This window comes from Linepithema humile, chromosome 5 (assembly GCF_040581485.1).
Source record: "Linepithema humile isolate Giens D197 chromosome 5, Lhum_UNIL_v1.0, whole genome shotgun sequence".
Classification (NCBI taxonomy): Eukaryota; Metazoa; Arthropoda; class Insecta; order Hymenoptera; family Formicidae; genus Linepithema; species Linepithema humile.
The window spans coordinates 1,996,890-2,023,841 of NC_090132.1; the positions used below are offsets into that span (position 1 = coordinate 1,996,890).

Below are 26,952 nucleotides of genomic sequence, written 5' to 3' on the forward strand. Positions count from 1 at the left end.
TTTTTGTGAGAGAAAAACTTATTAATGAAGGAACAAAATTTCTTGTCCGCATTATCATTCGCTGTTTATGTATTGCAACTGACGCATAACTCGAGATGCATAATCGTGCTACGGCAAGGCGCGGCGTGGCTTCGTTGCCGCAGACGGGGCACACCATGGTGGAGAAAGGGGGAGGGAGGGGGGGGGGGGCACGGGAGAGAGAAACAATCGAGCTGTAATTACGGACGTTAAAGGTGATAAATCGACGCACGGATGGAGCTGGACGATTATAAGCTCGGATCATAAATTTGCTTAACGATAACGTGCCGTGATAATAGGATACCTCTCTCGCATCCCCCTCCTTCCGCCCCATCTGATTTCCACTTGCGACGAGAGCGCGCAGTAATGAATTTAAACTATTGCAAACTCTCTTTCTGCGCGAGATGCGCCGTCGCGCCTTTTTGCTCGCGCGCTCGTTAAATGGGCGGCAAGAGTGCAACGGTTGCTCTATTAACACTACGGACGTGTTCTTATTCCCCGATTATTTGATATCTAAACAGATTATCGCACAGATCCTAACTTACCTGCGCTACGTAGCAGAGAGGAATTATATGCGCTATAAAATTATACCCTTAATTATGCATTATACGACATCGTTAAAAAAATGAATGTATTTTATGATATTATTATAATGTAAAATGTGCGCAATAATTTAATTTTGTAATAATTTTTTACAATACAATTTGATTTTAATACAATTTTCAGTACAGTAACGTTTTATTTAAATAATTCATATTTTCTTATTAACGAGAGAGAAATTGCAAGTTATCTCAATAACATGTCTTTTATCTTTACCCTAAAAAAATAATAGATTTTAGTATCTCGACATCCATAAATCAGATTCAGAATAATGATATATTCGGAATGACTTTTTTTTATGGCTTTTTTCCACATCCGGCGGCGTTTCTCGAGTACAACGCGGCGTGACGAAAATAAAATCAAGTTTCTCGTGAACGCAATATTCCCTCAAACCGTAATACGATCGGGCAAAAGATTATCTTGAGATGCACAACCGATCGACGAAAGACGAGAGCTCGGTTCGATCCAGAAAGGATTAAAAATGTCAACATTTGCCGCCACAAGGTCTAAACTGGTACGGCGACAAATCGAGTTCGATGGGCTACGATGGTCACTACGATGTCTCGTATTTCCAACCCGAAGATCGTGCCGCGAGAAGAATTTCTATCTCATGTAAAGTATTAAAATTAAAATATGGGATGCCGTGATCACGCAAGCAGTTCATATAATATTCGACATTTTCTTTTTGGTTCATGCGATACATAGAAAAGAAAAAGAAAAGAGAGTGAGAGAAAGAAGAGAAACAAGAAAATCAAGCAAATCAAGCTTGTGTTTATTAGGCGCCCTGAAACCGGGGACTACGCCTCCCTGAAATTTTTGTTTTCTTTAGATATTTCATGACCGAAAATATTGAGCATCAAAGGTGGAAAAATGAGTTATTTTTCTTTTCTTTTTTTCTTCTTTCTTTTTCTTTTTCCTTTTTTTTGGCTATTTACTCGTTCAATTGAAGTACACTATATAATGAAGAAAATTAAGCGCATAAGTTAATTAGAGCAAAAAGTCTGTGCATATTTTTCGCACATTTGTACTATTATATGGTGTTTGATGGAGTTACATACATATACATATCATGAATGTATTATGTTATCCTATCTATGTGATGAAATAATTTGTATTTTTATGACTTTTTTCTGAAAAATCATGAAAAGTGAGATTATTTTTTCAAAAAATACGAATTTAATGATTTAAATTATGTTTAACAGATGATTCATGATCGTTTTCGTCATTATAACGAAGCATCAAATCGTATATTTACGTATTTATTCGTACGAAAAGATACAGAAGCCAAATGAGCAGAACATTTTTAACATGTGTAAGAATTATATATCGCAGCTCCCAACGAATGCTTCCGTCCCATTTTTTTTTCTCTTTTCACATCCGACTTCTTTACTATCAAACCGAGATTGCTCCGAGAATTTGGTGGTAACACAGCCGCAGATATAAATCGAGAAGGCTGTATTACATTTTACGAACTCGGGGCAAAAAAGAAGGAGGAAAGAGATGGAGAAGCTTTTAAATTCCATTCTGAAGAATTGGGACCCTTTTTTTTCCATCGTTATCCGACAGCGCGTTACGAAACGCATCATCTCGTGCACGCGCGGGAGACGAAAAGTCAGAACAAAACTCGTGCACTCTTGATGTCGTCAGGGGAAACCCATAAAAATTGTCGTAAAATCCGTTGTATATTTTATGCTCCCCCTACGCGCGAGTTGGTTTTAGATCCATAGACAGCGAGAACTCGGCGGTGCCGCTACGAGAACCCGGGGTCTTTGTAAAAAAAGATTTTATCTTCGAGGGAGGAACACATCCACGTGACGGCGTACATAAATTTTGTTTATGTATTTCTAATTTTCGCAATAAACCAACTCGCGTGCGACGCAGCCGTTGAGTCCGTGCGACGCAGAAAAGATCGCTTCTAACGTAAAGTAATAATTATTACACATACGCAGCTTTAAATTGTAAACTATAAGTAAAATCTATGAGAGTGAAGTAAAAAGCAAAATAAATAAGTAAACTGGTCATCGAAGTTTCAACAAAGGAGGTTTTCATAAAAAATAAAACATTCAGTAAAATTTGCATAAAAATAGACCACTACGGTATGCAATATAAAAAAATTGATTGATGAATTCATTATCATTTTACATTCGGATATCTTGAAAGATTCTTCGTTAATACGATGCTATTGTTACATCTAAATAATTAATTCTGTAATAGATAATATAAATTTATCAATGCTGGTATTCAAGAAACAAGAAGTGATATGCATATGAATGAACACCTCATCGTATGATGCGTAAAATAAGAATACACGCGGAAGCTTTCGAGCGAGGGATAATTAATTTACGCTCAGAAATCGACAATAGCCGTCGCACGAAGTAAGTGGCTACCAGTGCCAACTGTTCAAACATTCTACACGTGTGGGTAGAGAACTAAAGTGATGGGAAGACAAATTTTTCTACTTGTGATACTCGACCTTTGTCAGATAGTCAATGAAGTAACAGTGTTTCAGCGGTTTTCTCTTTATAAATAACGACATGTAATTTTATCTTGTCGTATCAATTTGCAAAGTTAAAGAGAAACTATAATTAAAAGTTACTAAACTCAATTATGGTTTTAATAATTCTCAAAAACTTTTAGCTGTCTATAAATTTCAACTGCACGTACAATATTGTTTTATGTTTAATAATTTTGTTGAAGGCATTTATTTAAATAAAACATATCGACACTTATAATAAGACGCACTAGTTGCACATTTTTGAAACTTCAACTTTTCGTAGATATCTTCAAATTGATAAACTGTCAAAAATGTTTTCCCAATAAAATTCAGTTAATTTATTCCGAGATTGTGTGGATATAATGTTATTTGTTCTTGTTCGCAATCAGCGAAGTGATTTCTAACTCAATGAGTTTCTTTTTGACGGAATGCCCGCAGTGCACATATTCCATTACGTTCGCGCGTTCGCGTGACGTGTATAGCTGACCCGATTAAAGACAGTGCTAATTACGCAGCACATACGTAAACGTACGTTAAGTTTAACGGTGATCCGTCGATCGACGGCATTACGTTCCGTTATGTATGCGCTCGCGGAATGCAATAAAAACGGGCAATGCGGATTTCGCGACTGCATCGCGCGCTTACATCGCCCGCGGATTGACGTGCCGTTGAGGTTGAGAATCGTAAAAGGGCGCCCCGATGCACCCGAGAACAAACCGACCACTGTGATCTGGACCCGTTTACCGCTTGCGCATACAAACCCGACAAATATTTGTTCCGGCATCGCAATGTTAACTATCGTTAAGTCTTTGCGGCTGATGAGCGATCAATGCGTCTGTTTATTTTCGGTTATAAAACTTATTACTCATCATCTATACATCCATAAGTTTTTCTTTATTAATAACATTAACGTGCTAAGGAGAAAGTGTGGAAAAATTAAATTTAAGTATTATTAAAGTGTACAATATAAAGAATAATATACAGAGTGTCTCAAAATAATTACGCTCGTGAGCGAGTAGAGGAAAGTAAACTGAACAGAAAAGTTCTTTACCGTTTCCTTTTCGTAAGATGTATGCTTTAAGATCTTGACATGTGCTAGGAAGGCCAGTAGCAAGTGTTGCGCCGCAACGAAAAGTAAAGTTTCTGCCTGTTCACATGTTACTTTTGTTTCCGGTCGACCAATTTTGTCATTGCCATGTGATACTCGTCGCTATCATGTTTAGGATGTGTACATCCTACAGTCTAGCCGTGTGAAACGCACGCTCATTCGCCAATTCTTCTTAATTAATTTCTCCACAATTATTGTATAAATAATAATTGCGCATATTGCAAAACGATAAAGGACTTTTTAGTTCGGCTTACTGTGCTCTATCCGTGCGTTGTCGTGGTTATTCTGAGACCTGTGCAATAACTGTGTATAACATAAAAGAGTAAAACCGGGTCTACAATGAGTCGGTAGTCGGTAATCGAAAATCGGAAGTCGTAAGTTTTAACCTAAGTCGGTGACTCTATCAATTTTTCGCATCCACAATGAGTCGTCCAGATTTATTTTGATAAACACACATTGATAACACATATAAACATGTGAGACATGCATGCCTAGAACGTCGAGGCGTTTGATTGGCCAGTCGTAAGAAAATCGATAGTCGGTGTCGTTAAAGTTGGCTGTTGGCCAACTCTACCAACTCACCGATTACGACTTACCGACCACCTTTCCGACTCGTTGTAGACTCCCTTTCCACTCACCGATTGTGACTACCGACTACCGACTACCGACTCATTGTAGACCCGGCTTAATTTTCATGTTATTATTGCTGCGCATAATTTCTTTTGTTATATTAATATTACGAATATTATTTAACATTTACATTATATGTGTTTGCTCTGTAATCTCCTAAAAGCACTACCGTTATAGAAAGTTATCGAGTTTCAAGTATTTGTTTCGAAAAAAAATCACACAAGTTCGAAAAAATCACATAATCATAAAACTTCGGATCATTTTACAAAGTTTTCAGGAAGAATTTTAAAAGCTTCGAAGTCATTGAGCCGGACGTTTTTAATAATTTTGTAACATCATAGATATCATTTAGATACTTTATGTACAGAGCAGTGACTTATTGACTCATGATATTGCGTTAAAATACATTGAAATGCACTTTGATGAAACTGATATTAAGAAATGCAACGAAATCACGCTGATAATAGTCATCGAAATCGTGAACATTTCTGGAATTCCAACCAAATGAGTTTACGATGTTAGGATTAGAAGCAAAATAGGAGGGGATGAGACTGGTAGAAGGTTGGTAAAAGGTCCAATTGGTGGAATGGGCTCGCTTTTCTTTGCCGACCTCACCTTGCGATCGATCGGCAACGCAGTATCTAAGAAGCAGTGTATTCTGGCTGTTGCAATGAGTGGAATAAATTTCGAGCGGTGCTATGGAGCGCGTATAAACGTGATTTTGTTACCTCCCCTTTCCCCCCTTTCCAAACCCCCTTTCTCTCTTTTTCCAGTTATTCTGTGCGCGCACACATACTTATGGGATACTTCTTCGTGCACCCATACATGCGTCATGAAAATGTGCATCACGATTGTAACAGTCAAGGTGATTATTTAGCTACCGATCTTTATCGGCTCTTTACAGCCAACGTCGGGCCGGAGAATGCCCACGGGTCTTATTTATTGAAATCTCCGACGTGTGTTACACGCCACGAAGTGATTTTCGCGCGGGCCACGTAACGAAGAACGCCACACTGGACCGCGGCCACGCGGTGTGGATCATTTCGAACATGTGACGAAAGTCTCGTGCTTGTTGAAAACGAGAAAGTGACTTGAATATCGCGAAAGCAATTTAAAGAATTTCAACGATCTTAATGACTTCGAAGCTTTTAAAATTCTTCCTGAAAACTTTGTAAAATGATCTGAAGTTTTATGGTTATGTCATTTTTTCGTTGTGTGATTTTTTTTTTAAACAAATACTTGAAACTCGATAACTTTCTATAACGGTAGTGCTTTTAGGAGATTACAGAGCAAACACATATAATGTAAATGTTAAATAATATTCGTAATATTAATATAACAAAAGAAATTATGCGCAGCAATAATAACATGAAAAATGTGGTAACAAATAAGAGAAGATTTACAAACCAGTGATTTTTAGTGATGTTATTTATAATGTAATATAACGAAGGATAATAGCGTGTCTCTGCCTCGTCCAGAAGAAACTCGTCAAATTTTGCACAATTATCGAGTGCAGTGTGATGCTCTTTTCAAGATTCATTGTGCAAAATTCCTACTGTATCTTCGCGCCGCAGCTGTTTCGCATTTGTTTTATGATAGACGAAGGTCGTGTCAACCTTTTTGTGCTGGTTCTTTTGTGGTGTTAAATAATGCTGGGAGCGGAACTCGTTAAATTTTACACGCGCTAACTCGCCGTAGATCCGTACGGACTTAACGAAAAATCTCGACAATAGTTTTGCGCGCAGACAGCACCAAACCGTAAATTAACCGCCCATTTTGCTAATCGATAGTAAGGAATCAAAAATAATGTGAAATTTTTTTCTTTTGCAGGTAAGAGCTGCTGTTGTATATTTTGCTCCCAGCAATTACGATCATGTTGGTGAGTAGAAAGAAAGTTACTTCTCTGAATAACGTTTATTTGAAACAATAATATTCTACATTTTGTATATTATAAATTTAAATAATAATTTTAAATAATATAGTGCCTTTTACAGTATTATCAAATTTAAAAATTTGTTGAATAAGAAATGATTATTTCATAAATTTATGACATTTTATCCAGGTTTTTTAAATTGTAATTTTTGTATTTTTTCAAACAGTGGATTTTGAAAATATTTTTTTGAAACGCACAATTTGTATAATCTTAATAATGTGACAATTGTCGAGACACATTAAGATTATTTTATCCGGTGTGATACGATGATTCTGCCGAGGTTTAGTTTTCTAGCCGTTACTATCGCTCGTGCGATTACGTACGCTGCACACATACTCATTAAAAATTCAAAGAGGTATATTTGTACATCTCTAGTGACTGGAAAATTGAGCTAAACTTAGACCGCACGCAATTGTAGTTATGCAAGAAATAATTCACTCCGTGTTCAAATGTTACCTTTCCGCTAGACAGAAATTTGCAGAAAAGTATAATACAACACAACTTCTGCATTGCGTCATTACTTTACCATTGAAAGATAAATTCGCTGGGCCTGGAGATGGTTGACAAATACATTAATGCGAACGAGCAAGAAATGATTTCGCATTTATTATTAAGTAAGCTGCACGCGAGAATCGATCGATCACCATCTCGTGGTGAGCGGTTTCGCGTTTCGGTTTATTGACTCGCCGGAGATTCACCGGTGGAAGTACGTATACGTATATGAAGATGCACGGGATTGCATCGTCACGCGATATGCGGCCTTGGTTTAACGAATCGAAATCGAATAGATCGGCAGGAAGAAGTGAGAAACGCAGGTACGGCAGTCGGATAATCTAACTGTTTCAACTAGTCATCGATTTGCGATTTATTCTCTTTCGAGCCGCGATCGATTGATAGAGAGGGAAAGAGGGAAAGAGAGTGTGGCCACTTTGCGGTGCTCGTCTCGATCACGAAAGCGATTTGCAAATCGTTCCGTATCGACGGGCGCTCACACTTTCGTACTATCTAACATATAACGCTTTAATGGAGCATTAAACAGGACGTCGGGAGTGCAAGTCGATCGAGGATGATCGCAAATCGATCGTCGCTGGTGAGATTCGCTGTAGAAGCAGATGGTATTGTTGTGTTCGATTACTGTACCGATCGTAACTCCTCTCCATCAGCGTGTTATCATAAAATTTTAAGCATTTCGATTATTTAATAGCCAAATATTAAAATAATAATAAAACTAAAGCAAGAATTATTCTAATTTGTACATTACTTTTGTTAGAAAAGAGAATTATTTTTATGTAGAAAGTTGTTTATATTTAATGTGTGCAATAAATGGACTTTCAAAGCCCATGTTTTAGTAAGCACTCTTGTGTATTTCACTTTGTTTATTCGTTTGCACAAACGTTTGGGGCAATTCGCAAGTAAATAGTTAAAATATTTTTTAATACGTCATTATTTGTTAAAATTTATAGTTGAAATGGATTACAGCATTTAAGATATTTTCAGATATTTAGTATGGTTTATATTTTATAAAATTTGGCTGAAAATCTGCATAATAATACAATTTGTGCTATAATTATAATTAAAGAAAATGGATTTCTTAATTAATTCTGATATTTTCTCCTAAGAGTACGTCACATTTTCTGATCTGAGAAGAAACGATCAGCAATTAAGTGAACCACATTTACATATTAAAACCTTCATACTAATATATTCCGATAACTTAATGCTATTTGCTTTATCTTAGAATTCAAATTAGAAAACAACAAAAAATCAATTAAATCGCTATTGAAATTAGCCAATCTTGAATTGGCGAAACCGGTCTTCACACTTGCAAACGGCGCGTCATTAGCGAAACTAATGAGAAACTCGTTCGATTTGTTAAGCGACTTCTCAAGATGAGGCTCTTAATACCGATCCGAGTATTTTAGGGCAAGCGTCGCCGCGTTCTACATCACCGCGAGGATCTCGTTCGTATCGAGCGCAGCGCGCGTATATTTTAAGCCTAGGGGCTTCCCCCTCGCATATTACGCAACGAGAGAAGACGCACTTGCAAGCGTCGATCGCGGAATGACGCGAGCAGGTATCGCTTATTAGCCGATTTCTTTGACATCTCACGCATCAGGTACTCGATGATAGACCGAGGCTGTCGCGATATCTTCTAAACTACGCTATTGACGTTCAGTGCTTCTTGCGGTGTCCCATTAATTTTGCAAACGTGTTTCGCTCCGCGATCGCTGCCGCGGAGCAAGTTTCTTCTGCACGTGTGTGCACAGCGGTGGCAGCGGAGCGCCACGTCATCTCGCTTCAAGCAGCGTCGCGATACATTTCATACCGCATACTAATTAAATGCCCCGACAAATCCGAATCTGATTTGCATTGCTAATCATATGTATTTCACTTCGTTACACCTGTAGCATTATTTGGAATTAAACGATTTACCGCTCTTTACAACATCGTGGAACGTCGGTACTCGTCCACTCTTTTTGTCAGATTGCTTTCCTGTGCAAATGTAATTTGCTAATACAAGATTGCGAATAATATCTTGAGAACTTTGTGCCTAACAGCGGTCATTTACAGACGTATCAAGCGATCTCGATTTTTATTCTTTCTTTCAACGTCGTATTTAGTATCTTAATAGCGACATCTCAAATATAAGATTGTAAGCGTCCGGAAAGTAACGCATAACGCGACGCTTATAATTCGGATGAGATCAGCATTGTACAAACGCGCGAAAGATAATTTGTATATTTATTCGTAAAAGTGTTATTTCGATCGGAATAAACGTTTATTTTCTCGAAATTACATCGATACAAAGCGCACCACTCCAAGCATCGTCGTGACGGCATCGCGCGTCGAGCTGGTATCGAACGATGTTAGAAGAGCGATAAAGAGGAACTAGTTTGAAGTCCGACTCATTCTGAACCGCGAGCAAAAAGAGACGAGGAAAGTGAGGGAGGGGTAAAGCCATTTGGACGCGAACGCACGGCCCGTTGAAAGATGCAATTGGACGATCCGCGGCGCGCGGGGGAAGGGAGCGAGAGAAAGAGAAGGCTTCTCGGTGCAATAATTGCGGCCGGCGCAATTGCATCGGCGTGCACGCGAGAGGAGAAGAACCGGCGTGAAGGAGGGAGGATGAAAAAGGCAGATAGATAAGTTTTGAAAAGTGCGCGCTGCGCGCACACACGGCTCATAAATCAGGAATCGCCAGACGTGCGGGATGATCTTCTCCTCTCGCGAGGACGCGTGCGTCGGTACGTCCGTTCCACACCCGTATGGAAATCGAAATTATGCCGCGTCGCTCCGGTCTGCGCCGGTCGGGGCAATTATGCGAGCGCAATGCCTCTTTTGAACGTAGAATGAATCCCTCCGCGCGCGCGCGCGCGCGATCCAACTAGTATAAGAAGCTGTTGATTAATGAGGGCACGCTGCGTCTTATACGTTTCGCGCGGGACGATATCAATACCCGGGGATAATGAAATCGCTCTCGGGAAGGGATTGATTCGAGACGATTTGTTGTCAGTGCGATTTCAATGGTCGATACTTGGCCGTACTTGCTTAGAAAGAAACCGGGCGAGACGACCGCTGGTAATACTGAGGTTCGTGATAACGCGTCGGGGTAAATATAATATTGTTAATTTGCCGCCGCTGCGAATGTGAAAGGAAAGAAAAATTACGACAATTAAGGTTCGTCGAAAGAAATTCCATAAATTGATTTTTATGCACGGAGCGCGATAACGAACGAGAACGCTCGCAGAATGATGCCCGAGCACGCCTGACATAATGCCCCGAGTAATTAAAGTTATTTCCAGTGTATTTTCAAAGTCTGTGAATGCGCGTCGTAAATTCGCAATTTGCTACGGTTAATTAGAATCGCGTATACAAGTGATCGCGGGCATCTGTTCGCGCATGTAAGCGCGGCGCTTCTTCTTGAATCGGGGCGTAATATCGATTAATGGGAACAGGTTTCATAAATTTCGCGACGAGTTATAAGACGCTAGATGCTCGCCATTGATTCAAAATGATTCGTGGGGACACTCGATCGGCGTCGCGCAATCATCGCGGCCGGTGTGCTGCTTGTTTAAGCCGGCGCGCGTACGCGCGTGCGTTTGCGCGAAAGCAATCACGCGCAGATTGTGCAAAAGCTTAATGCGAGACATTAAAAATAGATACAATCTTAAAACTGCACGCACCAACTCGCTCTCGTAAATCAGAAAATGTATGACACGACGAGACCGTTTTTCTGGTCGTGTGCTTCGCGAGAGCGAGAACGTTGTAAGACACAAAATTGTGTCTGTCTAATTATAAGCGCGCTCTCACATAGAATACCACATCAATTTTTTCTTTAGAACCAGTATTGATTAATGAGCGTGCAACAGTCGCGTGAATGGGCAATTGACTTGAAATCGATTCATGCGTAGATTAATTATAAGCATTAGACAGAATATACTCCTGCATTAATCGTTGATTAAAAAGAAAAGTAATATTTACACAGACGGATACGTTCTCATTGCAGGGATCGGTTTAAAAAGGAGATCCGCGAAATACAATAACGCAACAATATTATAAAATATTATACCGGTGTTCGGCTCGCATATTGCCAGCCAATTACGCTTTATCATCGTAAATTCTTAAAATGTCCGACGCAAAGTGACTCTCAAAGTAAATCAAGCGAGTGCGAATTCGCCTCGTCGTTTCTTCGCTCCTGCGCTCGTACGCGAGTGACACCTACGCGTTCTCCAGCGTGGCCCTTATGGAAGAAATCAATTTACATGTTTCGTAGCGCGTAGATCTCGTCGTGAAATTAAGAGCGGCAGTGATTAACGAGGGCGTGCCTCGCGAACGCGGAGACCACACCGTCGATTAAGAGGGGCTACTCGGTGTTCGCGCTGCAATTGATTCGGGCGTCTGCGGCTCGACGCGAATATGCGCCTGCTGAAAACGGCTCGCCCTTATAATTGCACGGGTGCAATCGCGAAATCTCGCCGCGGCGCGTAGAAAAGGACGAGCAAGTCCTTAAAAGTGATACGATACCGACCCATAAATCAATACACGGCACACAGAAATGCGCGCGCCTGGCTTTTTTCGAATAAACGAATGCGAATGCGAGCGCGATGATTAATGGCGGAACGGCCGCTCGTTCATAAATTTCAAGACGAGGGGTAAACGAATGAATTGCCGGTGGATGCGAGCGATTTGATTCCGATTGAACGAGAAGCGACGAGTGACCGGCTCCCGCGTGATGACAATAAACTCGCCTTCGCATTTACGCCGGCCGCGAAGCGAGATTCTTATCGCCTTATTTATTTATACGCCTCGTCTCCTTAATGCCGCATTTTAAATTCTGATTAAGGGATTCGTTCTGCAAACATTCTGACAATTTTATTCAAATTGCTTCAGTTTGTTATTTTATTTATTTAAAATGCAAAAAAAAAAAAACAATATGAAGACTGCATTTTTTTCAATTTGTCATTTTTATACAAGATTTTCGGGATCTAATTTACATTTCTGTTGAGAAAAATGAAGTTTCTTTAGTATACATAGTAATCATGCGGAACGATGTTGCTTGATCACAGCCTGAGAGGTGATAAAGTTTATCGTTCGCTGCACTGGATTGCATTTTTATTCGCACACGAGGTTGTTTATAACGCGCTATTTATATAACCTCGCCACTCCCTATAAGAATTCTCCGCTATCGAGAGTTTATAAGAATCAAAACACTCATTTATAATAACAAGATAGTAATAAGAAGATGTATTTCGCGATATTCCTCTGCAAAGAAACTTATGAAAGCACGATCCAATAAGAACGCTACGTGTCAACAATTTTCTATTTATTTATTTTTTTTTTTTTTATATTTATTAGACGTGTATACTTAGATAAATATATGTTTTAGTTTGTTTAAAAAACTTTGTAGAGGAAAAATACTTGTACAAGCACGATACTTATTTTACCATATTTATATATTTTTATCATATAACGCGAAAAAAGATATAACATTTTTTAAACAGACTCAAAGATTATTGGATTCGATCGTTTATTTGTGTACTTCGTCACTTCTTTCCGTTTTTATATTATGCAGTTTACGCTGTTGTTCATACAAATAGTAAATTAGCATTCTTCTTCGTATTATGTAACTTTTGAATGGTTTAATCTGCATTCCATGAGATTATCTTTGTCACATATTTTGGTGCAATACGACTGAAATATCACCAGTTTTTACGACGCGAGCGCGATGTATAAAGATTTTTTATTCACAATTTCGTAAAATCGGTTAAGAATGTTGTTCACCTCGACACGATTTCATAATGTGTCAGTCGGAATTCATTAAATATCATTTAACGTATCGTCACCGTGTCTTACTGTCGACTTTCGTTTAGATGTGTGTATCTAACCTAGAGAGATAAGCTAATAATGCTAATATGACTGTGCTCTATTTCTTTTATCTGCGAAGTCATTCAATGGACACTAATTTTTCTATGTTTCTTCTTTGCAAAACGTAGCTTTACTTACGTTATTTTGTCTTTAATTCATATACAATTTTCATTCCTTTCTCATTTTTTACAATTATCCTTTACATTTTTATATTGCAATTCTTGTCGATGGCCAATTTTCGACTGTCAGTTATCGATCAGAAATCTGTCAATTAGTACTGGCTCGTGATTGGCAAGTAACTAACTTTTTATTTAAAGATATATCGATATTCGAACAAAAACTTATTAAAAAGTTTGATAAGTATAATATTAAATGGATGGAAATATCTTACCAGATGAATATCTCGCACTGTATATTCGATAAATATCTCGTCACGTTCTTGACATTATTATTCACACTCTCGAAACTCTACTATTCGCACGCTCTTCATCGTTCTCTCAAAAAACACTGTTCCTCGAAAAGCTTTCAAAACGCTCGAAACACACTGTTTACTCGCTGTCTAACGCTCACCCTTATATTTCGTATCACACACTTCTCGATCATATATGCACGCACTTTTATTATTTTTCGGGAACTTAAAAACAAATAATAAATATACTTTTATACTTACCATATTGCACTTCACGTGAATGCAGTGGAACTATCGCAGATAAAATTACTTCTACTTCATCAGACATGTCGAATAATATTTCTAAATTCTCAGGATCTGACATTATCATACTTTTTTTTTATTTATCGTTCACTGCTTCGAAAATTCTGCATTTTGTCGTATTATAATTCTAAGTAATTCAATAGATCGCAACACTTGCATAGACATATTAGAAAATTTACTAGAATATAAGCGCACCGAGTAAAACAATCAAATCTATTGATAAGATTTCGGAGTGCCAACTTCACAGATCTCAACTGCACATATCTTCAGAGGCATGCATTTTCGCGCATAAGGATTCACTTTTCAAGTGACATTTAGAGAGTGATTTTTCTTGGGCGTTTTTAACTCGTTTTTTTTTTAAAGCTACTTTCGGCTCGCGTGATACAAAGAACTTGCGTCTCACAACACACCAACCTCACGCTGCGAAATCGCACGTGGCTTGGAAAAAAAAAAGAAGGAAGTCTCAGCGATGAGACGGCTAATTAAATCTGGTGGCCCGCTCGCGTGCATATAAACACATGTGTACTCGCGTACACTGACAGTCACACACGAGCACATGCACGCGTGCATTACTAATACGCACCTACACGATGCGTGCCCGTCTATACTTGGCCTCTCGGTCGAGCCGAGGCGTACAGTCTCTCAAAGGTCCTCGAGTGCATCGTATCACGCTGCTCTCTTCCCTGTCTCTACCACTTTCCCACTCTCCCTCTCCCTCTTTCTTTTCTTTCTCTCGGTTTATCTCGCGTTCCGCGTCTCACGCTCCGTATATCTATCTTCGTCTCCGCGCCGCGATACGGACGCGGATCACCGTGCAGAACAGTGCACTCTTTCATCGGGGCCGGCCGCTATGCAACGCGCGACGCGCATCGCATCGCGAGAGGCGCGGAAGTAGTAGTTCGCTCTCGATAGAACGCCGGGGAACGAACCTCCAAGTGCCACCGCGTCCGACGATGCTCTCGGGACAATAACGACCATTCGAAAGAGAGAGAGAGAGAGAGAGACTCACTTGGCGAGAGAGCGACCTCGAGAGTTACCAAGTCGCTGTACATAACGCGTGATGCGTACTCTTATTCGGGCGTGCAGTGATCAGTGAGAGAGATGTGGTTCAAATATAAGGGATATTACGACGTGCGCAAGCTGGAGTTGGAGCTGGAGCTGGAGCTGGTGAGTTGCATCGGCTCCGAGAAGAGCGGCATTCTGTTGATTAATGCCGATCGCTAGTCAATTAAAGATCGTCCTTGCATCGGTCAATACTATTCTGTTATCATTATTTACTTCGGCTAATTTTAGAACTCATAAATAATTCATTAACCTTATCATAATGAGCTTTTTATCAGATATATGATAAAATCGATGTATAATTAAGTAGAAAAAAAAAGAAAAGTTTTTCTGTGCAATTTTCCTTCAAAATAAGATTTATTTTGCAAGAATTTAGTTGAATGTTTAGCTTAAAACTTATTATTCTAATGCTTTTGGGTGGTCTTTTATGGATTTTCAGATATATTCATGCTAGGATATTGTAGTAAGATAGAGCATGTATTTAAGGATAATCCATCCTTACAAAGAGGATTTAAGTCTAAGGTAAATACATTATTGTTTTTTTATTTTCTTAGAACCAAACCTTTTTCTAAAAATAATAATTTGTCAATAATGATTGGGGAGAGAAAGTGAAGGTTTAGACAAATAGGATGTCATAAATCATAACATAAACATTTTGTCATTTTACATTGACTGTTTGCAATTGTCAGGTCTGAAATTATTTATCGAACTTTTTGAAATTCCTGCGAGTTTGTCGCCGCGTTTATTCCGCAGAATTCTATCTCTGAAGCTCCTATACAAGTCTTCGACTGTCGAGAAGCGGGGCGAAGTCGCGCCGCTAGTCTCGAGATCTTACTGAATGACCTGCACTATGTTACGATCGGTACGAGCATGCCAGGCATATTAAATGGAACACACCAACATCTCAGTGATAATTTGCAGTTAGTCTTGAAATGTTGAAGCACTGTGGAGAAAAAAATCGTTATAACATTTATCAAATTTGTTTCTATAATTTCTTGTTTCGAAACGCACATGTTTTTGGAAATATCTTTTCGAAACACTGGGTAGGTTAGATTTATCGGTATTTATTGATTTATTGGTGAACATTGACGTCAAGTGATATTATTGTGTGATCGTTAAGTTAGGTGTGGTTTAATTTTTTAATAAATTCATAGCTATTAAAGATACAACTTTCAGGTTTTGATTATAAATTATTATAAATTATGTGATGAATATAAATTGCAAGAGCGGACTATTCGTGAACGATACTAATATTCTAAGCAAATCCTAGGTTTGTGAATTTATGGTATTTTATAAACTCTAAGAAGATTCCCGTTGTTAACAGATATTTATATAGGTAATCATTATATTTTATATTTTTATATATTAATAATATGCAAATGAAATAGTACGTAATTAATTTAGAGAGGTATTCGAACTTTGTATTTTCTGCGATTTTTAAAGTGTAGAAACGCAAGTATTTCTTCATACTTTTCTGTTCGTGTGTTGAATTCTACTTATTATGGTATAATTTATTCTTAACCTTAACGTAGTTGACCCCGTGGATGAGTCTAATCACCTGCTCCGTAATCTGCCGTCTGCCGTACAGTCTTGTACGTCTCGCGCCAGACAGTGTAACGGCAGTGTTTCCCTCATCTTGGACTTCTTCCAGTCGCGCCGGTTATACCAATGTAGACCTCCATTCGTTTACTTCTGTTTCTTCTTCGTTGGCGCCTCGCGCATCTCGACGTTCCGCTGCTATTTTGGCGCGGTTTCGAACCCAACGTTGTTGCACGTCCAGGATATCCCATGTCAAACTCGAAAAAGAAAAGGAACTTCACTCGGACTGTGATTTGCAACACGTGAAAATTGAAAGTGAAGACGGAAATTTTAGTCAACGTTATAAATCGATTTTTTAATCCACGCAGTTTATACGCACAGATCAAATTTAAATTTTATTAGCGAAAATGATGATTATAGAATACGATATTAAATTAAACGTTAAAAAGAATCAAGCTTGAAGTGCACAAATATGTAAAAAAAAAAAAAAAAAAAACTCGTGAAATTATTTATTATCAATTTGATGTAAGAACAAATCGAAATTTAATCAATTTGAGTATCCGATCTGCCCGACTCGTTGACAATTGCGCGAATGTAGATTCGCTGATCGGTAATTACGATTGTAGTAAATAGCGACCGCCGGGCATCGTCATGAGATAAATGTTATCAGCGATTCGTTTATTCGCATAATTGACTATTCACCGTCGTGTTTCCGGGCAGCCGGTTGAATTATTTTGCGTTACTCGCTCCCGCAGGCGATCGTATAAAGGCGAGACGACCGATATGCGCCAAGAAGGGCCGCGTTGAATTTATCGGTTAGCTTGCTGCATGCCTTCTTAATGAATTGGGAACGCTTATTTTATAGACAAGCCTGCACGTTGATCTGCGTGCATCTATTGTCGCGCACGCGAGACTGCACGGAGAGATTCTTTTGTGCGAAAATTGTAATTATTCTTTGATTTTTGTTACGAAGAATGTAAGTACTTGAATATAGCATGTTGAATTATTTTCGTGTCGCTTTCTACGATTTCGTCGAACGCGTGTAACGCGCGGATTGTTCGGATCTATTTAAAACAGATTATATATACACGTTGAAGCATATATAACACGATCATTTGTCACGGTACATATAAATCCTTGCTGAAATTTCGCTCTTTGCTCCTGCCGCCGTCGTTCTTTGAAATGCTTGAGCAACTTCCGCGTCGTAACACCATGCGAAGACTATTGACTAAATTTACTGCGCGATCCGCGTCGGGGTTGTCTTAAATTTGTCAAAGAGTTGGTGTTATTACTAAACATTCGTGAATTTTACGACACCGATATATTATTAATATTATATTTATTTGTTATAATACACAACTGAGTTGTAAATTATCTGTTTCGCCGAAATAATTTTCAACGCGTAGTTTAAAGACGGAATTCTCGGACTCGAGCGTATCTTTCGTATGCTTATTTATACCGGGCGCATTTAAGGAGCGCGCGCTACGTTTATAGAGTCGTCCTGCATGTATTCTCGTATGTCGGTGCATAAATATAAAGTGGGCGATTTGGCACGTGGTCAAGAGACAGTCTACGAATGTCCGATGATATTCTAAATTCTGCGAAGGAAGGACAGGAGCAATCTTACATGATGAAAGGAGAGAGCGACGGCGATGTTTTGCGACAAGATCTATTCAGAGTTAGTGGACAGGTGCATTGACCTGCACTACAGTTCTTTCAGCCTACAGACGTCTTCTTTTCCCTCTGGAGATTCATGCTAAGATAATTCTTTTTCTATTTTGATTAAGTTTTTCGAGAAAACATTTTACGCCTCTCAATATCTAACACTTGATCGTATGATTCAATAATCAGAAAAGGATAGTGCGAAAATGTTTACTTTTGTACGATGTTAATTGATACTTTTTTTAAATTAACATTTTATGCGAAAAGTATAACATTTTTAAATGTACGATTTTACTTTCTTTTCCATGCTAAATTTAATTGTAATTAATGATTTATTGCAATTTATATTTTATATGTAAATTTATAGTATCTTTTGCGTTCCAACATCTACATCTTTGCCTTTGTTTATATATAAATATTTTTTAATATTTACTTATTTCAGAAAAGTTTTTAGAATTTGACGTTAAACTTATGTACGATTAAATATAATAATAAATTGAATTTTTCATATTTTATCGATTAACATTTATAGAAAGCATAAACATTTTAAAGTGGCTAACTTTTTATTTGCAAATAATTTATTTATAAATTTTTAATTAGAAGTACATTTTAATAATTTATATTTTATACGATGCAATTTGGCGTAAAATTAATTTCCTAGAGTATGCCATTATTTAATTCTAAAATACCAGATTATAATTTTAAATTTATATTTACAATTAAAGACTATGCAAAGAGAAATTAAACACATAAAGTGTTTAAAAGTAGTTAAAAGTGTTAAAAAGTATATTACTTAATCGATGTCAACGAAAATTTCATACAATTGCTTAATAAATGATATCACATGACATCGTTAAAACCCATTGACAAACAGTTGTACCAAAGCTGACAGTTGCTCATTGAAAAATTTAATCTTTCATAATAAATGATTGTCATAAAATGTATACTTCGGAATGCGTGCTTGGATGACGCGGAAATCGTTCGAGAACACACACGTGTTACTTCTTTGTTCGTTTTCTAAACGCATTCCTAAGCGGTGACTAACAGACGTCCCGCGGGGATAGCCGGACCATCGGCAAGGTCGTTATCATGACCCTCCGTAAGGCTTCGCAAAGAAAAGGACCCTTCTTAAGGACACGAGAAGCATGCTCGTTAAAGGCGCCAGCCACTTTAAACAGCGATTGTATTACGTATGCGCGTTTACGAACGCGAACGTATAATCGGTCAGCGTCGTCGTGCAACATAAGGCACCGTAAACGCGCTTTAATGCGATAATCCGCGATGGAAGTTCGCTCGAGTATTATTCGTCAATGAGCATACGAGAAAAATGCCGTGTTAAGTGCCCGTGGATGCGCCGCGGTTTGCGAGCAACATTATTATGAGACAAATATGATAATTGGCCATTCCAGCATGAACAAAAGTAAAAACACACAACCAAGATACAGCGAAAGGATGCAGGCAAGCGTTGAATAAATGTCGATTAATAAATTGTGTTATGCGAGAAAATAATTGCCTTAATAAGATAGTAAATGAAAATGATCAGAGATATTTTTTTAAAGAACTTCTCCAGACGGCTGTAAATTTTTCCTTAATCTTTTCTTTAATCTCGAGCTTCAGATATAACTGATAATCTAATCGGACTCAAGCACGAAAGGTCACGCTGGCAGCGCTTTTCTACGTATCGTGAAAATTGTTTCCGCGTGCGCGACGGTAGCAAGTATGACAAATGATTTCGCGCCCGAGGCGGCGCGTATCCGGAAGGCGACACGCTATCGCGCCGTCGCAATTTCGCTGTTGAAATTCGATACGCACGCGATTAAGCGCATCTCGCGGCTTCGGCGACGGCGGCGGCGGCGGCGGCGGCAGTTCTATTTGCTTACGCTAATTTCCGCATAAAGCCGCGATCGAAGAAGCCACGTTTCGTTTATCAAGGAGCCGCACCTGTTCGTGACGAATGAGGAATCATTCTCGGCGACGCGAATAAGACAAGGAGCAGGGAGAAGATCGCGAGGCGGAAGAAGAGAAGAAGAAATAAGAGTAGAGAGAAACGCTTGCACAGAACGCCAAGAGAACAGAAAGAAAAGGAGGAGTTAAAAGGGGGGGGGAGAGGAGAGCCGCCTTCGGTATCTTCGTATGCATTTCCTGGTAAGGCTCTTCGCGATCTTCAGAGTCCTCACTGGAGGAATCAAGAGAGCTCGTTGTTGGAAGAAGAAGAAGAAGAAGAAGAAAAGACGGAAAAGATGACGAAAGAGGGAGAGAGTACATTTTTTTCTGCCTTGGGTACGGTTACACATTATACGGAATGTAAGCGAGTTATGACCTGCTGTATTCTACGGCAAGGATATTTTACGAATAATTTTGATGCAAATGTTATTGATCGCTTTTTTAAAATTTAAATAACTAGAAACTTCAATCTTTTATTAAATTTTTTTTCCATTTAAGTAAGCTTCACTTCAATAACATTTTAATTAGCATTCTAGGTACAGGAATATTTAGTACTGACAATTGCGAAGTTGAAAGAAGCGATCTTTATGATTTATAAAAATTTAACTGCAATAATCGTGCTAAGAGTTTAGTGGCGTTGCCAAAAACGTGAGAGAGACCAGCTTGCAGATTGTATTTTAACATTGATCGCGTAATTGAGCGCGATACAAAGGTGAACTCGCGCGGAGCGAAATATTTAATTGGGTGCAAGTAGTATAAACATAGAATTGAAATGGCGCGGCCGGGTGATATTTCGGCAGAAATACGATCATCGCGATACAGTGTAGCTCCGAGTCTGGTGTGTTCGCATAAGGGATTTGCATAAAGTGTATCTTCGGTGCGCGTCGCTGTGTGTACGGCGGGCGCACACCAACGCGCAACACGAACGCGAGCGCAGCCCTTTAAACGCCGGTCCAATTCCAGCATCCTGACCCGCTCAGTTCGGCCGAAAGCACTCTTCGCTCGCGCACAACCAGTTTTCGACCACTTGGCCCTGCACGCGCGAAAATACCCGAACAAAACGACGACGAATTAAATCGTATGTTAAGTCGTAATTGCGTCCTCGCCCGTGGGCGTAGCGATGAACCTTCGCATCACCTTCCCGTCTTTTGTTTTCTTTGCACGGTTCTACACTCCACAAGCACATGTCAAGTCAATAAAATTTTAAATCGCAGAAAGATAAAATAGGTTTCTGCCGAACGAAAAGAAGAACGAAAATTGATTTTGCTCGAAGTTCGTCGAAACAGTTTTGTCCAAAAGATTTAAAGAGTTTAAAAGTTTCCGAATTAAAATTTACAAAATCATACTATTTTTGATTTTCCTTGCCTTCACGAAAGGATTGGTAGACTTTATTACTTAACAATCGACTGATTGACGATCAGTTCGGGGGGGGGGGGGGGGGGCTGCAACTCTTCGTAGAAGGAGGTGCGTGCAAACGCAGCTCTCGGGCGCATCCTCTATTTCGATGGGATAGGTAACGCTTCGTCCTCGCTGATGGTGGCGGTTAACTACCACGCCTCAAGGACATCCACTCCCTTCTTCTCCCGTATTTGTTCCCTATCGCAAATCCACGCCAAGCAACTTTGAATTTTGCTCTGAACCAGCGTGCGCTTCATTTTTTCCCCTTCTTTTTGCTGGATCGCGCTAATTGCGAGAGCTGTGTTTGGCTTTCAAAAGAAAGAATCGGACTTTTCAGTGATGTCATAAAACGTCAAAGCTATGTACTTGACCGCGGGCGATGAAGATTCGACTGTGTACGATTAAAAGTGCTGTTTATACGACGCATCGCAGCTTCATCTTTCACATATTTTTTAAGGATAATAATTGTTGCAAACCAAATGAAAAAAGAATTCTGAACCGAGTATTAAAATTATAGTGATTATAAAATTTCCGAATAGAAATTTAAAAATTCTATAATTTTTTGGATTTTTATATGTTGAAAAAATATCTCTATTTAAGTAGCTCTTTTGACTAAAACTTCTCTATCTATTTTATCATAATAATATGTACTATATGATTATTGCAATTAAATTTTTAAGTTATAAAAAAATTTCCTGATTTTAATTTTTAAAAGATGAAAAAATCTCTAAAACAATTTCTGTTTTATTCTTTAGACAAGAAGTACATTGAATTAGAAAATTGTTGTATAATCTTTCTTTGAAAAAGTCGCTTTTTAAAAGATTGAATAGTATTAAGAAAAGTATTACGATTGTTTTATTATCTCAATTTATGTAAATCAACAAAAAAAGTTTAAGCTTTCTAGAAGCGATTGCACTTGTTTATATTGATATACGTAATAGAATAAATGTTCAGTGATAAATGATTGGAGTATTCGAGACTCGGAGAAATGACGTTTAAATTACATAGCGAATATTATTCTTTTTGTCTATGTACGTCGTGCATATTGTTCGACGAATGATAATTCAGAGACAGAGCGAGACGCACCGGAGGGAACTGTCGTGTGCGATCAAAACCTGTGGGTGGCATATTTGGCTCCCCATCGGGGGGGCTTGTATCTTTCTGGAGAATGACGTCAAGCCTCATTATCCATTCGATGATATCGTTTTGTCGTCGGAGAGGTTTGTCGCCTCCGCTCCGCGTGTATTCGCCCAATAACGCGGTTGACGAGGCTCCGATGCGCGCTTAGCTCATTCCAAATCAATTTTTGAACGACGATCGATGGAAGCTTATTACACACTAAAAAGTATACGCAAGATGTTTGAAGAGAAAACACAAACAGTTTTTATTTATATTTATGCACTCTTCTGGCGAAAAGATAAATATAAATAATAGCAATTTAAATTATATCATTTACATTAAATATTTAGATCTTCCAAATGTGTCGTGTAAAAATATGTAAATACGCGTGTATTTTATTTATTTTATAGATACGCGTAAATAAATATAGCTTATACCTTTTTTAAACTTTTTAATAACTTTTATCTTACTTTATAACAAAGATTTTTTTCAAATTGAATTTAACGCGTAGAAAAAAAATTACACGTTTGCTAATATTTTCTAATCCTCCGTTCAATTCCTCAGATTGCTAACTTAAATTGCAAACACATCTATGTACACGGCAATACATTCCCGAAGAGTCTACATCCTTCGTAGTTGATTGGTTTCGAAATCACGCGAGTTACTAACGCCAGCCGCGTCCTCGCGAATCGGCGTGCATCTTCTTCGATTACCTTGGAAACGTGATCGTCGTGCCTATCGGCCACGATCTCGAAGAATTCTCGTTCTCTCGTGCATGCGTGATCGCAGCATACACCGCTGCAGCATGCGATTGTAGAAGAAAAACGAGTCGCACGGCACTCCCATTCACCAAATTCCTTCCTTTCATCGATGCTGATTCTGCTGTCTCTCGATGACGCGACTTCTTCGTATCCTTTCTCGCCTCGTTAACCTTCTCGATCGTCCTTTCGGTGATCTTTCATTATAATACTCTCATTTGCACTTGCAATTAGCCTACAACAGTGTCGCGCGTATTAGAATTGGAGAAAACTTTTATCTCCGAAAAACACCACAGAGGAGAAATTTCGATCAATAATTCGATTCTTTATTAGAAGAATATTAAATCGGAAAATCAAATCATTCTTCTTGTTTAATTCTTTTTGAGAGAATCGAAAGTACTATTGTCCGCTTATTTTCTTGGGATAATTCATGCAATAACTTTGCATAATTTCTGTTATTTAACGTAATAAAGATAGAGATAAAAGTGGAGATCGTTGAAGTTAAATTTTTCTCGTACAGCGTCGTAAAATGCTAACGGTAAACGTTGAATATTCCTTTATTCAGATTTTACTCCTTTGTACGCATCGTATACATAATCGAGCAGCTGTAATGACCGTTCACTGCAGACTGTCGAAACCTCAATGCATTCCGAAACTGTCCAAAGAAATAAATGGCGCAATCGGCTTTTTGCGGTCGGCCGGCCTTTGATATTTAGCGCATCTTTGATATTTAGTGGCATTTCTTAATAATTCTCAGCAGAATTATGCGATCGCGGGAATCGCAATTTTATTTTTTATCCGGATGATAGAATTCCGATTACGGAGATGACTCTCTTTGCAGACACGTCTGCAGCGTTGCTCCGCGGCTTTCAGACTCAAGGGGATTATTTCACAATACGTTCAAGTAACTTGAGTCGGGATTATAATTTGTGCGCGATACGATTCGATCGCGAACTGTCGAATAAATATCCAGCTTGACATTAATCTCTCCCGGTCTTCTCTAGGAGATTATGTTCGTATTAGGTGCGAAGTTCACCGTTAAGTAGACGTGTTGAAAATTATGATGCTTACAATCTCTCTCATAAAGCTACTCGGGCTGTTTCATAAAAACGCTTGAATCGAATGAACATCTTTTATTTATTTATCGTCGAATGATTTATGCAAGTCGAACAGTGAGGATGTCAAGCTCATATTATACATATATTCATGCTAATTCGGCGAAGGAACAATATTTTTTTTATCGAGAAAAATGTTTTACGCAATTTTATAATATAATGTATACGAAACTTATTTCCTCATATATGAAAATTTATTAATACATCTTGTCAAACATGCGAACACGAAACTATTCTCAGGCCTATTTTACTAGCAATAAGAATGCAAATCATTGCAATATTACAAGTTAAGGAGACCGTGCATCGAATCACGAGTCTTCTTTCCGTTCTACATCGCTGAACACGACTTTGTGCACGCGACAAACCTGGAATCTAAGCCAAGGCTCAACACGTAAAAACAACCGTATCGCGACGTGTACAGCCTTCGGCGACTTCGCATACCTGATAGTAGAAACAGAAACAAGTGTAACAAGTGCAAAAGTCAATTATATATGATATTCTATTACTACCACAGAGATAATCTCTTAACAATCATTACTTTAAAAACCAGAAATAATTTTTCCTTTGGCGAAAAATTATTATATAATTTTCTTGTAATTTTCAAAATTATTTCTAAAACGCTAAAATAAAATTTTTAATTATTAACGCAATGGCAATAATTTTACTTTCCGAAAAAGTGACAACAAAACAAAATATTATTTAAAGTAATAAGAATTTTCTTATTACATCTACTTTGTTACACTTTATATGTCTCATATTACGCGAAAATTATTTTATTTTTAATAACTCAATGTAATTGCTCTAATCAAACGTTCACTATAATTTTACGAAAAAAAGTCCTACTTTTAGCTTTGCGATGAATTTACCGTGAAAGTTTTATTAGATGAGACTGTATGGCAATCATCTTTCAAGACAAGATGGATTGTTTGCATTTCGAGTCGATTATAACCACAACATACTACCTAATATAACAACTGTCACAAATGATGCGAAAATTGCAGACGCATGACTATTATCTTTACCATCGCGGCGACTTTTTTCTAGCATAATGAAGCCTTCCGCCTTTCGGCAACGGTGCGAGAAGACGACTCTCAATGATCGCACGAAGAGAGCGATTTATCACTGTCACGTTTACGTCGCCTGATAATGCCATCGCGGCCGTCGTCACGGATTGACACCGCCGGTGCGAAAGGAAAGTTCGCTAATCTAGATGGAAAGAGAGAAGATCCCCTATGGCGCGGGATCGCGGCAATTTATGAGGATAATTCCGGGCAATAAACGATGAGACGAAGCGATCCAGCCAATTCAGCTTGCGGAAAAGTTCCGCTTTATAGGATTTTAGAAATTCTTTTAACGGCGAAAGGCGAATGTGGGCAGGCGACATGTCGCGGAATTATCATTGACTGCGGAATACCAAATGCCGTTTCGTAATCCGCTTCGCTAAACTGCACATATTGTACAAACCGCATTCTTCTCGCTTACACGCCTTGAAACTCGAGACTCGCCGGAGCCGGCATAAAACTTGTATTTTATCTTTTAAAAATTTTGTTCGAAATAATGGTATTTAACACACAAAATATATACAGTAAGAATACGTTGGCTCGATATTAAGGATATTTGATACTTGCTTCAGAGATCGACCAGTTCGGGATTTCGAAATTTTACTTTCACATGAATATTATTCATATTATTTACCTGAAATTTTATGAAATATTAAAATATTGAAAACTTTTAGTTGAAAATTCGACGATGCAGCCTTCAATTCATCGGAAAAATCTCTTTTCAAATTTTTCTAGCCGACATTTAAATATTTTCTTGATTTTTAAATGTGGAATCTATTACATTCATATTAGAATTTACATTACGTTGCAATGTTATCTAATGCACGTTTTAGTACATTATTTCTACATATTTGTAAAAAATAAAAAGCATTTTGGGTACCCCAAATTTTTGAGCACATCTGTATAGTAGCGAGCTTCCTTGATGTTGATTTTTCCGTCGCTCGCCTCGCTCTCGACTTATTTGCATGCACCGATATATCAATTTCTCCCAGGACGTATCGATCCCCCGTGCGAGCGTATCAATGTACAGCGGCGGATCCTTTGCTTCGTGGCTCCACATCTAAGGCACGTTGCTTATGCACGCGTGCATATAACTGCACGGAGCACGCGCTGCCCCAGGAAGCGGGTTTTGTAACGCCGAGACAGGTGTTCTCGACGTTGCGTCATGCCGCAGCAATTTGTCTCGTATACACGTATACGGGGTGTCCCCTAAGAAGCTGTGTAACAGCACAAGAATCCATTTTTCTCGGGAGAATGTTTAATTTGACATCCCTATTTATCATCATTTCTGAATTATGTCTTACGAGCGGCTCCCCCGTGCAGCTTCAGATTTATTCCTTCGATTTTCTTGCTTCTTTAATATTCTCTCAATTTTACGTATTTTCCTGCCCATTAAATCTTCGAATAAAATTCTCGTTGGGAAAGAGTTGAGC

General features: G+C 38.5%; 1 protein-coding gene across 7 annotated transcripts in view; it reads left to right on the forward strand.

Annotated features, from left to right (window-relative positions):
- The window catches only part of LOC105675351 (rho GTPase-activating protein 20-like), a 190,175-nt gene that overhangs the window by 151,471 nt on the left and 11,752 nt on the right, over positions 1-26,952 (forward strand). The window contains exon 1 of one of the 7 annotated variants that reach the window (XM_012372405.2): positions 14,215-15,028. The exons of 5 other annotated variants lie outside the window; for them this stretch is intronic. In XM_012372405.2, the coding sequence (XP_012227828.1) occupies positions 14,963-15,028 (66 nt within the window). In that variant the 5' untranslated portion in view covers positions 14,215-14,962. Of the gene's footprint in view, positions 1-14,214; positions 15,029-15,146; positions 15,446-26,952 lie in introns of those variants that run through there. One more of the 7 variants, XM_012372403.2, reaches the window with a different exon arrangement.